Source organism: Canis lupus, chromosome 17 (assembly GCF_003254725.2).
Source record: "Canis lupus dingo isolate Sandy chromosome 17, ASM325472v2, whole genome shotgun sequence".
Lineage (NCBI taxonomy): Eukaryota > Metazoa > Chordata > Mammalia > Carnivora > Canidae > Canis > Canis lupus.
In genome coordinates, this window is record NC_064259.1 from 54,842,829 (window position 1) to 54,858,284 (window position 15,456).

Below are 15,456 nucleotides of genomic sequence, written 5' to 3' on the forward strand. Positions count from 1 at the left end.
GGATTGAAAAGTGGGGGATGATTGACCTCAGAATTCTTTAAATTGTTTAGTCCCCGAAGTCTTTCCATTTATTTTTCTAGAAATTACTTGGAGATAAAGAGAATACCAGAGCAGGGGGAAAATTTAGTGAATATTAACAGTTAAGTTTGTTAATTAGAAGTTTTGCTAATTCTTGGTAGAGTTTGCAGTTGTACTGTCTGCAAAGAAAGAGATTTTGTCAGGTTGTAGCAGTATCAGCAATATTTCAAAGGGATTGTTTATCATAAAATAAAGACAGCTTAGTTCAAATAGTTAAATATCTATTTGGATATTTCTAGTAACGACTATGAAAGATTTAGCAGGTACTTAACGTTTAAGCTTGGCCTAATGAATTACTTGTAAGACCTTGATGGAGTTAAAACAGAGCTGTACTTTGATGTTACCTCAGTTCTAGAATCTGTTTTATGTGCTGGCTGCTAAAGGCACTTTCTTTGGACCGTATTGGGGAAACATTGATAGATTTTTTTTGAGATGGCTAACCCATTTTTTAGATGTCATTAGAATTTACTGAAATACTTTTTTATGTACATAATAATTCAAAGACAGTGTGTCTTTAGGGGTCTCCCAAGACACATACAGCCTCAGTGATTTGCTAGAAGTATTTCCAGAGCTCAGCAAAGCTGTTGTATTCATGATTTTGGCTTATTATAGTAGTAGCATACAGATTAAAATTAGTAATAGAAAAGGCCCATATGACACTGGACACAAGTTTCTAGCTGTCCTCGTACAGTGGAGTGGTACGGACGGTGAACTTTCCTAGCGGTGATGTGTGCTAATGTGTAGGAGGGCCAACCAGGGAAGTTCACCTGAGCCTTGGTGGCCAGGGTTTTTATTTGAGGCTCATTATGTAAGCATGGCTGACCTTAGTTCTCCAATGCCCCCAAAGGTCAGGGTGATAACATGTGGCCCAAGGCCCATAGCATAAATCATATTATAAGTGTACACTGTCTGATATGGCCCAAGGCTTCACTTAAACGAAGATACTCTTAATAGGCAGGCTAATAAAATTTAGTGGTTATTTTCTAGGAGTCTGGCATAGGCCACATCTTTCTTTGGGATGTATAGAGTTTGGACAACCCAGACCTGGTGAGTTAACCCTTTAGAGCACACCATACTATCCAGTGTTCTTACGAGTCAACATGAAATCTATTAAGACCTCCCATGTGGGCTCCTGTTAAACCTTCCAGTCACTGATTTAGCAAGCAGTGAAAGTTGAAACTTAAGCTTATAGGGGAAGAAGCTAAGGGGAGACAAGGTGACATGGGCTGCAGAGTACTTAAAAGTTTCAAGAATTAGAGACATTGTTTACTTCTGAAGGCAGGGGTATGAAATGAAGTTGAAAAGGGATTATTTGAAAATTTTAAAAGGTGCTTTTAACTCCTAGATTCCCAAGTCTCCAGCTTAGGCATCCTGGCTGCTGCCTTCCCCATCCCAACAGAAGACTAAAGAGTACCTTTTGGAGGAATGAGTTAGAAAAGGTCTGGATTTGGGGAATACCAGTTATGGCTGAGGGAAAACACAAAAAAAGGAGTTAGGGTGGAGAGAATTAAGTGAAAAGTGTCCAAAATATGAGACCACTTTCTCCTGCTCAGCTCTCAGAATTCTAGCAGGTTTTTATATTCAATAAGCAGAAGATGGGAGGAGGACTTCTCTCTGAGACTGGCCCAAGAGAAAAGACCTATACTATTCTGCAGTGAAACACCTCGGGGTTTCACCTGTGCTTTCTAAGATGAGGCTCAACTCAAATTTTGCTCATTCACTGACAGCATTTAATTATCTTGTAAGTGCTTCCGTCTTCTTGGAGAATAATCCAAAGATCACTAGGCGTTTCAGGAAAGTTTCTCACATTAGAGAACAAACAGATGGGAGAATTCAGGAATTCAGAGAAGACAGAAATAATACAAGGAGGACAAAAAAAAAAAAAACAAAAAAGAATTAGCATCATTAGAGTGACAAAAAATGGAACTCCTAAAATGAGAACAGTAAGTTATAAAAAGGAACGTTTGCAGAAAAATGAAAGAGCTCTTAGAAATTAAAAAAATATGATAGAGTTTTAAAATTCATTAGAAGAGTTGGAAGATAAAATTGAGCAAATCCCTCAGTAGAACAAAGAGATTGAGAAAATAAGATCTGTCAGGAACATCTAACAAGTGATTAGATAGAGGAAAAAGAAGAAGTCAATTAAGAAAATTGGCTAAAGCTAAAGAATGTGAATTCACAGATTGAAAGGACCCACCAGGCATGGAACAACAATGAGCAAAAAAATAGAAGGAAAAAAAAGACGCCTACTGAAATTTTAGGAAAATAGTCATTCAAAAACAGATTGTGCAAGTTTACAGAAGAAAAAAAGGTTCCACTCAAAAGATGAGATTGTATATAATGGCACCTCAGATTCCTCAGCCATAATATTGGAAACTGGAAGAGAGTGGAGCAATGGCTTAGAAAGAATTATATGTTCAGCCAAATTATGAATAAAATCTGAGGGTAAATTTAGTCATTTTCTCAAGTTGCTCCTGGGAAATATGCTTCAGCACAAAAATAGGAAGAGAAGAAATTTTGGCAACAGGAGATCTGTCACTAGAGAGAAAGAAAGGGCATTCTCAGGATTCTGAATAAGAGACTCAGCAGGGTGACTGCTGTGCTTTAGGCAGAGAGAACAAAAGTCAAGGTTAGAGCAGGAGGCATAGAGAGTTTCAGGGAGCATATGTCAGGATAAAATGGAACTGATAGTTTATCTGATGTGTTTGATTATACTGAGACAAGTTTTGAAGCTCAAGTATAATTTGGAAGTAAATTTAAAATTGTTAAATTAAAAACCTATGTAAACAAAAAAACCCAAGCCCTCAGACAAGTAATAAAAGCAGGAAAAGCAAAAATTGCATACAGTAATATAATAATTATAAGAAAAACATGTTGCTAATTATATTGGGAGGATGTGGGCCAGAGAAATATATGTGAGGAAGTATATGTGGAGGTGTGGCATATAAAAGAGCTAAATTATCTTAACTATAGGGAAATACAGTATGTACCTAAACCTTCTTTAAAAATCAAGAAATAACACTATAAACCATATTTCAAAATATAGTGGTAAATAGAAAAAAATAGGTGAAAGAGTTTAATTGCCTCAGAAGAGTGGGAAAATATGGGAAACTATTGGATTTTTTTAAAAAATTGAGCTTTATTGAGATATATGTATAAAATAAAATACGTATTTTAAAAGTACTGCTTGTTAATGGGTGTTGACAGATCTATATACCTGTATAACAACAACTGTTACCAAGATGTGAATATGTTTATAATCTCAAAATGTTTTTCTTGTGCCCCTTTCTGATCAGTCCATCTGATTCCTTGGTCCTAGGCAACCACTGATCTTACAGTCATTATAGATTAGATTTGTCTTTCCTAGAGTTTCAATCAAATGGAATCATATAAAGTATGAAAGTATGTGATACTTTGTGTCTGGGCATTTGGTCAGCATAATTTTTTTTGAGATTCATCTATGAAGATTGCATGTAAAGATCATTTTTTCTTAATAGTATTTGTGATATCGGTATACCATAATTTATTATTCACCTGTTAAACATTTGTCAGCATTTGTTCCAGTTTTTGGCTATTATGAATAAAGTTGCTATGAACATTTGTGTACAGGTATTTGTGTGGGCACTTGTTTTAATTTTGACATATTAGTCTGTGATCTGTTGCCAGTTAATTTTTTGTTTATTGTTTGAAGTAAGGGCTGTGCTTCAGTTTTTGCCCCTAGGGCTTTCTAGTTGTTTCGGCATCATTTGTTGAAAAGATTATCCTTTCCTATTGAATTACTTTGGCACTGTTGTTCAAAATCAAATGACTAAATCAGTAGATGTTAAGTCTCATTCTGGACTCAGACCTATTCCATTTGTTTGTATGCCAACCCCCTAATGCCAGTAGGACACTGAATTAAAATCTTTAACTTATAGTAAACTCTGACAGCAGGTTAAAATCCTCCAACTTTGTTCTTTTTAAAAATTGTTTTGGCATTTTTGGGTTCTTTGCCTAATTTCTAGAATTAGCTTCTTTATGAAAATAGAAGGTTGTTGGATTTTAATTGGGTTTTATTGAATGTGTAGATGAATTGGGAAGAATTACCTTAACAATATTCAGTGTTTAATGAACATGTTACATATTTCCACATAGATTTTCTTTAATTTCGCAACAGTATTTTATAGTTCCCAGAATATAATTCTTGTACATATTGTCCTATTTATTCTGAAATATTTCATGTTTTTTGATAAACGGAATTTTTAAAAATTTCCATTTCTGTTTTTACTGGCGCATAGAAATATATTTGAGTTTAGTTTTCTGAACTTGTTTCCCTGTTACATGATTGAAGTCCCCTTATTAGTTCAGTGGATTTTTTTTTTTTTTTTTTAGATTACTTAGGATTCTCCTTATACATATAATAATGTGCTCATTGAATAGAGGTAAACTTTCTTTGTTCCTTTTTGATTTTTCTTTTATTTCTTTTTCTTACCTTGTTACACTGGACTTTCTAGTACACTGTTGAAAATAAGTGGTGAGAATGGATGTACTTGATTTATTCTCAACTTTAGGGAGTTAAGCATTCAGTCTGGTACTATTAAGTATTTAAGTTAGCTGTAGGTTGTTTGAGGATCCCCCTTTTTTAGGTTATAGACATTTCCTTGTAGTTTACAGAGAATTTTTATCATGAATGGTGTTGAATCTTGTCAAGTGCTTTGTCTACCTCTATAAAAATGATTGTGTGATGTTTTTCCTTTTATTTTATTCTGAATTATATTGGTTTGGTTTTTGAATGTTAAATTAGTCGTAAATTCCTAGGTTAAACTGTACTTGATCATTACATAGTATCCTCTCTATAATGCTAATTTTCATTAAGGAATTTTGAATCTGTGTTTTTGAGATATATTAGTTTTCGGTTACAAGTCAGGATATTTTAATGAATACTGTTAATTGAATAGATTTTTGATATACCACAGTCCACTATTAAATAATTCAACTGTTATATAATTACTCTGCTATTGTGTAGCTTGGAGCTCCTTGGGGTGTGAGAAGTGCAATTCAAACTAGTTGATATAAAAAAAAATACTAGCTTAGTGGCTCTAAACTAGGGCTTCAAGCTTGGCTAAGTCCACATTTGTGGATGTTGTTGTCAGTAATATGCACCTCTGTCCTTTTGTTGTTTAGTTTCTTCATATTGGGTTAGTGTTAGCTCCCATCAGCTTCAAGATGATATATTATGTAGACCTTGAGGTTCCAAATGAGAGTCCCTTTGTCTTCTAGTGTCTCTCACAGTATGCATAAAGAGACTTGATTGCTGCTACTTGAATCACACGTACCTACTCACTTTGATTAGGTCAGAGATTGGCAAACTACAACTTGCAAGCCAAGTTTTTTTTCTGTTGTGTAGACTGAGGTTAAACATGGTTATATGTGTTATCTTCACTGATAACGAATGTTGATAGAATAGTATCCTAATGTAGAAGATACAGGAGAATGGGCAAGGCTATAGTGATAGATGAATTAACAGTCTGTAAGTAATGTAAATTGATGGATTATAATTTTTCCTTTCTCAGATGATGAAACATGCCTGGGATAATTATAGGATGTATGGTTGGGGACATAATGAACTCAGACCTATTGCAAAGAAAGGACACTCCACTAATATATTTGGTAAGTTTACTTCTAATTATATATCCGTTACTATATCATTTTCTATCTCCATCTTTAAAACAGAATCTAACTTTTTGAGTACTTTCTAAAACCTGAATATTTTGAATTACAACTTTGTAGCACACATTTACTTATTTTTCTTGCAAGTTTTAGTGATTTAAGATTTTTTCAAGATTTAGTGATAGTTGCTTTGGAATATACAGGGGATGTGGTAGATTTTCTATTTATATACAGACACTGTAGTCATTTACCTGAGTATTTTGAAGCTTTTTTTTTTTAAGATTTTATTTATTCATCAGAGACACACAGAGAGAGGCAGAGACATAGGTTGAGGGAGAAGCAGGCTCCTCACAGGGAGCATGATGTGGGACTTGATCCCTGGACCCGGGATCATGCCCTGAGCCGAAGGCAGACGCTCAACCACTGAGCCACCCAGGTGTGTCTGCATTTTTTTTTTTTCTTTAACATCAAGGAAGTTAGGTACCTATTTGTAATTTTTCTTTGACACAGTTTTCATACTCCTCACAGTATAGAGGAGGAGGAGATGCAAATGAGAGCAGCAGTGCTTTGTATATACAAAAAACCATCACACACCCAGGGTGATTTGGTTGGTAGGGTGAGCAGGTTATGTTGTACATTCACGGTTCCAGGGGAAAGATTAATGTGCATGTGGATGGAGGTCTGGGGAAGAGCTGTGTTCATCTTGAGTACACTTCAACTTTCTACCTCTCTTGAGTTTACTCCACTTATTAAACTTCTCGGTTTAAAAATTGAGTGAGTTAATTTACTTAACTTTTACTTAACCTAAGGATAAATCTTGAGAATTATCAAGCTGTTCTTTATAATCTTCATCTCTTTCTCCCATTCTCAATTTTTCTTGATGTGATGAGTGTCTTTTAAGTAATGATAGGTGAAGGCAAGAAAATATTAATGGGGTAGGAAGGCACACATAATACTTTATGCAGTGCAGTTATCCTTACCAATTATAAAGTGCCACCACAGTAATCTAAATAACAACTTTTTTCTTTATGACATTTGGAAGGTTTTTTCTAATGCTATGATTTCTCTTATAATTTGTTTTTTGCTATGTTATTTTTTGTAAAAAAATAAAATGACTGAAGAGATCATTTCTACCAAGTTTGAGACATGTTGGGATGGAGGAATAATGGAAAAAATTTCCCTTAGGTAACCGAAGATACTAGAGATCTTTTAAAACAATATTTAAGTTAACATCTATCACTTAATGAAATAAAGTATGTTTCCTCAGCAAAGGTTACAGATAGAGAAATTCCATTGCTTTGTGGATGCCACATTGTGAGATACTAGTGCAGGGAAAGACATTATATTTAATGGTTAATTAAAATTAGGTCTTCTCTTCAACTAAGTATTTCTTTATATTAAACTCTGGTGAACTAGGAGTCCTTTCAAAGGATTGGAATGTAAATGTGTACTGAAAATAAGAGTTGGATGTTAATTTTCTGCTTGTTTTTTTTAAACCTTATTTCCCAGAACATCTACTGTATTAACATTTATCAAAGAGATAGGACTCCTAAGCAAGGTAGTAGGTAAATAACGTATATTATTTCATTTAATCATTGTAATTGCTGTCTAAGGAAGATTTGTTTGCTGAATTAAATTCAGAATATAAATGAGTTTTCAGGTAACTAAAAATTCCATTCCTTATAAATCAATATAAATCTTTTAGTGAGCAAAGTGATATTTCTTAACTGAATGTAGTTTTGTTAAAATCCTAATGGAGAAGTTTTGACTTAATGTTTTTTTTTTCTGTGTAAAAACAATAGCTTTCTTTTTTTTAATGAAAGGTAGTTTTAATTTGTGCTAATTTTGTCAGACTTTTTCAAGTAAACTGTGTAGGTCACTCTTTGGTTAGGTTGGTAAATGATGACTGGGGTATGGTAGGTTCAGATTCTTGTCAAGTTGAGTCCTTGCCAAGTTGATTTAGTGGTTAAACTGAGAGTTATCCGTGAGATCCTAAAAGTTAAAAGAAATTAGAGTTGGAAACGGAGACTCTATAAAATGAGCCCTTTCATTCTGAGTTAAAGCAAATATTTGCCAGTGTTCCTCCATTTTAGAGGAATCATCATGTAAATGAAAGCAATTAAGTATATTTCAAACTTAAAAAGTTTTAAGTTTTTTTTTTATACCAATCTGGCATGAAATTAGTAACTTTAGGGATTCTATAACTTGGTTTATGAATAAGACTAATATTTTCCTTTAGAAGAATAGTCATATACACATTAGTAGAAACATCAACAGTATTTATATAGTTCATTCTGCTATGAACTAAATTGTGTCCCCCATAAATTTATATGTTGAAGCTCCAACCCTTAAGTGATTATATATGGAGATAGAACCTTTAGGAGTTAATAAAGTTAAATGAAGTAATAAGTGTGGGGCCCTATTGATTGATAGGGCTGGAGCCCTTAAGAGGAAGAAACACCAGAGCCCTCTCTCCTCATGCACATGCACCAGGGAAAGCTCATATGAGAATATAGTAGGAAGATGGCTGTCTACAAGCCTTCACCAAAATCTGGATCCTTGATTGGACTTTTATAGCCTATAGAACTATGAGAATAAATTTCTGTTGTTTAAGCCTCCTAGTCTGTATATTGTGTTATGGCAGCCCAAGCAGAGTAATAAATGTACTATATGCTGAGGACTGGTTTTAGAGATTTATGTGAATGAACTTATTTTGCATTTAAAACAACTATAAGAGGCGGGTGCCGTGGTTACTCTTTCCATTTTACATATGAGGACATCGAAGCACATTTAGGGTTAACTAACTTGCCCCAGATCACACAGTTAGTAAATAATGGAGCCAAGATTAGAATCCAGGCAGTCTAGTGCCAAGGTCCCTTCTTCTAAACACCATTCCACACTATTTCAGTAGATTCTAAAGACAGAAAAGCATCAATAGCAGAACATAGGAAAAATCCATTGTGAGAAGAAAATTATAGTGAAATGGTAGAAAAAGTGAAAATTTAGTCTGCAGAATTTTCAGTAATCAAAGTTAGGTGCTTATATCTTTTATTTATTTTTATTTATTATTTTTTTGGTGCTTGTATCTTTTAATAAAACTTTTGAGTGGTTACAATTTTTTTTCCCACCAAATAAGCTAGGTAGGAATGGATCCTTTATTGTTATGTTTTTAGATATGCAGTTTATTAAAGGATTAATAAAGTTCAAGACTTCGTTTCTCATTTATTCTCTTTTTTGCATTTCATATTTGCTAGTATGACTTGGAAGTTAAAAAATTTTTTTTAATTTTTATTTTATTATTTTTTTTTACCTTTTCTTTGTTTAAATAGAAGAAATCTAACCAATGGGTAATAGTTCTGAGTATCTCATTTGACATCCTAAATTCAGTATGCCTTTACAGAATCAATCTTAGAGTTAAAAGGAACTTTAAAAGTCTGGCCTATTATGGAACATATAGGCGAATATTGAACATATAGGATCATACAGGCGAGTATTGAAACTTGCAGTATTTGAGATTATATGGAAAATAACTTAATATGTGTCCTTTCCCATGTTAGTAGCTTTAATTATGAAAAAAATTATATGGTAACTGAAATCAGTGTTCCTCTGACTTCTACTAGCTAGTGCTTGGCATTATACAATTTTTTATGTGTAGATAACAGAAAACCCATTTCAAAATGGCTTAAACTAAAAGACATTTAATTGCTCAATGAAGTCCTAGCATAGATTGGAATCCAGCTAAGCTTTTCCTTTACATCTTTCCTCTGTTTTCCTCTGTGTGTTGATATCTTCACACTGGCTGCCTCAGCTTTATATATTCATATTACCACATCTGTAGAAAAGAGAACACTGTAGTGAAGGGAGCACTTGGGTTTCTTAGAAACTTCACCGAAAGACTCATTGTTTCTTGTCTCTAATTGGTTTTTGAGCCCATCCTCTAACCAAATACCATTCCCAGAAGGATGACATATATTCCTTTGGTTTTACCCAGTTAAGGCAAACTCCTGGAATTAGTGAGGGCAAAGAAGGAAATGTTGCTGGACACAGATTAGCACTGATATTAATTATTCCAATAGTGATTAATGGAATGAGTTCTCCAGAATGAGATATTTTGGAGAATAAAAAGAATTTTGTGATGGATAGGTCTTTTTGTATTTATTTTTTTTAACTTTTTTTTTTCTTAAAGACTTTATTTATTCATGAGAGAGAGAGAGAGAGAGAGGCAGAGAGACAGGCAGAGGGAGAAGCCGGCTCCATGCAGGGAGCCTGATGTGGGATTCCATCCCGGGACTCCCAGGATCACGCCCTGGGCCGAAGGCAGGTGCTAAACTGCTGAGCCACCCAGGGATCCTGGTCTTTTTGTATTTAAAAGAAAGCATTTTGATTTGGAAGAGAGTTACTTTGGAGTGCTTTTTGAAGTGTGCTTTTATTTTCTCTATGTGTTATCTATGTGTCTATAGGTGTATGTGTGTGAATTCTTTTTGCTATTTCCAACTTAACTGGGTTATGACTTCTAATATTTTGTTGAGAATTTACACATATTTATATTTTGCATTCATATTCTGTATTTTTCTTGCATTGTTTTGTGGTATCAGGGTAATACTGGCTTCATAAAATAAATTTGGAAGTGTTCTCTGCTCTTCATATTTCTGGAAGAGATTGTTAAACATTGATTTTATTTTCTTCTTCAGTGTTGGTAAAATTAACCACGGAAGCCATCTGCATCTGGAAATTTTTTTTCTGGGAGAATTTTAAACTGCAAATTAAGTTTCTCTAGATGTAAAGACCAATCAGTTTACCTACAGTTGACACTTGAACAACGTAGGTTTGAACTGCATGGGTCCATTTATGTGTGTGTGTGTGTTTTTAATACAGTATAATAGTGTAAGTACATTTTCTCTTAAGATTTTTTTCAAATTTTTATTTGAGTTCTAGTTAGCTAACATACAGTGCAGTATTGGTTTCATGAGCAGAATTCAGTGATTCATCACTTAGATGAAACACCCAGTACTCATCACAGGTGTCCTGTTTAATACCCATCACCCATCTAGCCCACCCACCACCCTCTTCCCTTCATCAATCCTCAGATTGTTCTCTCGTCATTAAGAATTTTTGATGGTTTGTTTCCTTCTTTTTCTTTTTCTCATATGTTCATGTTTTGTTTCTTAAATTTCACAGAAGTGAAATCATATGGTATTTGTCTTCCTCTGACTTATTTTGAATACACTCTAGCTTCATCCATGTTGTTGCAAATGACAGGATTTCATTCTTTTTGATAGCTGAGTAATATTCAGTTGTGGATATGCTTGTCTGTATATATGAATCTTACAATTTTATTAATAACATTTTTCTAACATATCTTATAAGAATATAGTTTATAATGCACATACAAAGTACGCGTTAATCAACTGTTTATTATCACTAAGGCTACTAGTAAACAGTAGGCTGGTTAAATTTTTGGGGATTCAAAAATTTCATGTGGGATTTTGACTGCATTGGAGATCAGTCCTCTTAACCCCAGGGTTTCTAGGGCCAACTATATTTCTTCTTGAGTGGGTTTTGATGGTTTGTGTTTTTTGAGGAATTGGTTCATTTCATCTTAGCTGTTGATTTTATGTGTGTAGAGTGGAGTATTGCCTTGTTATCTTTTGAATGTTTGTGGCAGCTATAGAGATAATATCCCCTAATTCCTTTGATTCCTAATATTAGTAATTCATGTTTTCTCTCTTTGTCGGTCCTATTAGAAGCTTGGTTTCATTGATCTTTTTAAAAAATTTATCATGGCTCACTTTAACCAAATCTTAGTAAATCAAATTCAGCAATATGTAAATAAATAATACTTCATGACTATTGCATGGTTGGTTTAATATTCAGAAATTAGTCATTGTAATTGAAAATATTCAGGGAATGAGAGAAAACCTATATGGTGGTTTCAGTAGATACAGAAAAAGCATTTAACAACACTCAAGATCAATCCGTGATAAAAGCTCTCAGCAAATGTGGATAGAAGGGAACTTCCTCAGCCTGATTTAAAGGCATTAAAACACATGGGCACACACACTCTAAAATGAAACAAATGGAAAAAATTTGCCACATACTTAATATTGGAAGACAAGATGTATTCCCCTAAGATTATGAACTAGGTAAGAATGTCTGCTCTTCTACTTCTGTGTAGCATTGTGGTTGAGGTCCTAGCCAGTGGATTAAAGCAAGAAAAAGACAATAGAGATATGAAGATTGGAAATGAAGAAGTTCAACTATCTTTACTTGTTGTCAATAAGATTTTCCATGAAGAAAATCTTAAGGAATCCACTGAACAATGAAAACAAAGTACTAGATTGAATAAAATTTAATAAGGTCATAAGGTACAAGTTCAGTGTACAAAATAAATTGTATTTCTGTGTACTAGCAATAAACAGTCACAATGCAGTTTAAAAATATCATTTGCAGTAGCATCAAAAAATATGAACTGCACGTAGGTGAATTTAGCAAAATACACGTAAAACCTATACACTTAAAACTGTAAGTAATTATTGAGAGACATTTCAAGGGACTTAAATAAATGGAGAGAGATGCCATGTTCATGAATTGGAATATTCACTACCATTGAGATGTCATTTCTTTTAAAATTCATATTTGGATTTAAAGAAATCCTAATTATAATGACTTCGTATAAATTGGTAGGCTGACTCTAAAACCTATGAAAAGGCAAAGTATGTGCAATAGTATAATATTTTAAAAAGAACAAAGTTGAAGGATTTATATTACCTGATTTTAATATTTACTGTAAAGCTGCAGTAATGAGGACAGTCTTAATGATGCAGTCTTATTTCTTAATTTAGCATCAAGGACAGACATAGAGATAGTGGAAAAAAATAGAACTAGGACTGCACATATATAACATGGTTAATTGATTTTCAACAAAGGTGCCCAGGTAATTCAGTGGGTAAAAGGATAGTCTTTCCAATAAATCATGCTGGATCAGTTACATATCCCATAAAAAAATAACAAACCTTGACTCTTCATTGTACATAAAAATTAACTTAAAATGGATCACAGATATAAACATAAAAGGGAAAAGTGTAAAACTTTTGGTAGAAAGCTTTGGAGAAAATCTTTGTGACTTTGAGGTAAGAAAAGAGTTCTTAGAATACAAAAAGCATAAACCATAAAAGAAAATTGGATAATTGGACTTCATAAAAATTAAAAATTTCTGCTCTCCAAAAGACATTAAGAAAATGAAAAGGTAGGTAAGACAAGACTTAGAGAAAATGTTTGTGATATACACAGACACATACTAATGTATTTAGAATATATAAATGATTTATATACCAAAGAAGGTTTATGAATAGCCACAAGCATGATGGTTGCCAGAGAAATTAAAATTCAAGCCACTATGAATATCCTACACACTCATTAGAATGCCTAAAATTAAAAAGGCCAGCAATACCAAAAATGTTGATAAGGATGGTAGAGCAACTAGAACTCTTCTACATTGTTCCTTAGTGTATAAAATGGAAACTGTGGAGAGCTATTTATCAGGTCTCTTGTAAAGTTAAACATCAACTTACCATATGGCTCAACAATTTTACTCTTAAATATTTCCATGATGCTCACAAAGGAGATCAGATTGTTTTATTTTTCTTACTAACATTTTTGCATCAGTGGTATGTAAAATCATAGATTGAATTTTAAGCTCTCCTTTCCTGTGTTCTATAAAAATTTATGTTGGAGTTACTGTTCTTAACATTTTTAAAAAAATATTTTATTTATTTAAGAGAGTGAGTGAGAGAGCAAGCACGAGGGCAGGGATTGGGGCAGAGGGAGAGGGAGAAGCAGGCTTCCTACTGAGCAGCAAGCCTGCCATGAGGCTCAATCCCAGGACCCTGGGATCATGACCTGAGTCATAGGCAGATGCTTAACTAACTGAGCCACCCAGGCACCCCACTGTTCTTAAAATTAAAGTAGAATCTATTCTATGGAACTTCCAGAGTACGATACTTTTATGGTGGGTAGGTCTTTGAGAACTGCTCAGTTTCTCAGCTTCTTGGTCTGTTTTGTTTGTTTAGACTTCATGTTTCTTATATAATTCAGTCATACATATATTCAGTTAATATATATAAAATATGTTATATATCTGATGTATCTCATTTTTCTTTTATATGTTTCTGTATATAATATTAAATCTATAATATATAGTCATAGAAAATTATCAGTGGCATTCATTTTTTCAAATTTATTGGTAAGATATGAGTAAAGTGGGCTTTTTATAGTTTTCTTAGTTTTTCTCTGTTGATGCAGTCTTACTTTTCATTTTGCATTTTGTATTCCCTGGCTACTTTTTAAGCGCTGGTTAGGGGTAGAGTCATTGTATAGTTCTTCTGATAGAACTATCCTTGAATTTATATTTTTGGCAATTTTCTTTATTTCTAATTCATTAATTTTTGCCTTTTAACTTTTCTGATTCTTTTATTTTTTGCTCAAGTTTATCATTTTTTCTTCCTTAGTAGGGTGTTGTGAATTCAGTTATTTTCATTTGTTCTTATGAAATAACATAAAATTTTCAAGTTACGAGTTTCTGAGAACTGTATTAGTTGAATCCTATGTTCTCATAATAAAGTTTTATTAATGTTTTATATATTCTACAGTATTGTGTTTCACTTCATTTGACCCAGGGGTAGTTTAGATCTTTTAACTTTATCCAGTCTAGGTAAATAATCATAGTGATAGCCAGGAACTTCAATTTTACATTTCTCTTCCTTGGGCTGTTTAGCCCAGGCACAAACCTCTTTTTGTGGAACTAACCAGAATTGGTATAGAACAGGTGGGTCAGGCCTTTCTCTGTTCCAGAGTTGTCAGCACCATGGAGGAGTATGCACTTCCAGGATTTCATAAATAAGTAGAGAACTGAAGCATAACTACCTATAAAAATTGAAATAACAATAACAGGTACTCTTAAGGATTTTAAAATAAGCATGATAAATATTTTGGATGAAATACTATTAACATAAAAAGAAATACATATTTAAGTGATCATGGAAGAGAGAGGATTATATGGGGGACTAAAGGCTTGATAAAATATTTGTCATAATAAAAAGCTGAGGAACAAAGAAAAATAAAAGGAGAGTATGTCTGTAATAACCCAGAACAAACATTCTGGTTATTGTTAGCATGAAGAGAACTTAAGTGGGGATAAGATCCAGGAACTCATCCGGGAATGGTGGAATGTTTGCCTTGTTAGTGGGAAGATAATACTTATTGATAAGTTGGAAAGAATTGTTAGAATCACAAGAAGAAGAAAATGTGATGTAAGTTTAGGACAAACGTTTTAAGAACGAATTTGTATAGCTTTAAAACGTCAGAAGAAAGCACTGTTTGCCCAGTGGAAAAAGGGATGGAAGGAAAAAGAAAAGAATAGTAACTAAGCAATGTCAAATGCGACTTATTGATAAAATATGCGGAGTTTAATGCTTAACTCTGAGAGCCTTAGTAGCCTGTCAAATGGAGAAGGACAAAGTTGGGATATTTACTGAGATTTTTAAGTCTGGGTTAAGATGGGCCTTTCAGTTGGGGTTTGGGGTACTTGGTTATGATTGGGTTAAGGACCATAATATAACAGTTTAGAATTGGTAAGCAGTGAGTTTGGAGGTAAGGAGTTCAGAGTTTTGGGGCTTAAGCCATCATTGGATAGTTTGCATCAAAGAGTTGATGGGTCTTTCAGGAAGTTCC

The 15,456-nt window shown here is 33.6% G+C and overlaps 1 protein-coding gene across 7 annotated transcripts in view; it reads left to right on the forward strand.

Annotated features, from left to right (window-relative positions):
- MAN1A2 (mannosidase alpha class 1A member 2) overlaps positions 1-15,456 on the forward strand; it is a 213,141-nt gene that overhangs the window by 44,806 nt on the left and 152,879 nt on the right. For all 7 annotated transcript variants that reach the window (XR_003139521.3, XR_003139522.3, XM_025453390.3 and 4 more), the window contains exon 3: positions 5,631-5,727. Coding sequence is in view for 5 of the 7 variants with exons in the window: in XM_025453390.3 (XP_025309175.1) it covers positions 5,631-5,727 (97 nt within the window). In the remaining 2 variants the exon portion in view is untranslated. The remainder of the gene's footprint in view (positions 1-5,630; positions 5,728-15,456) is intronic.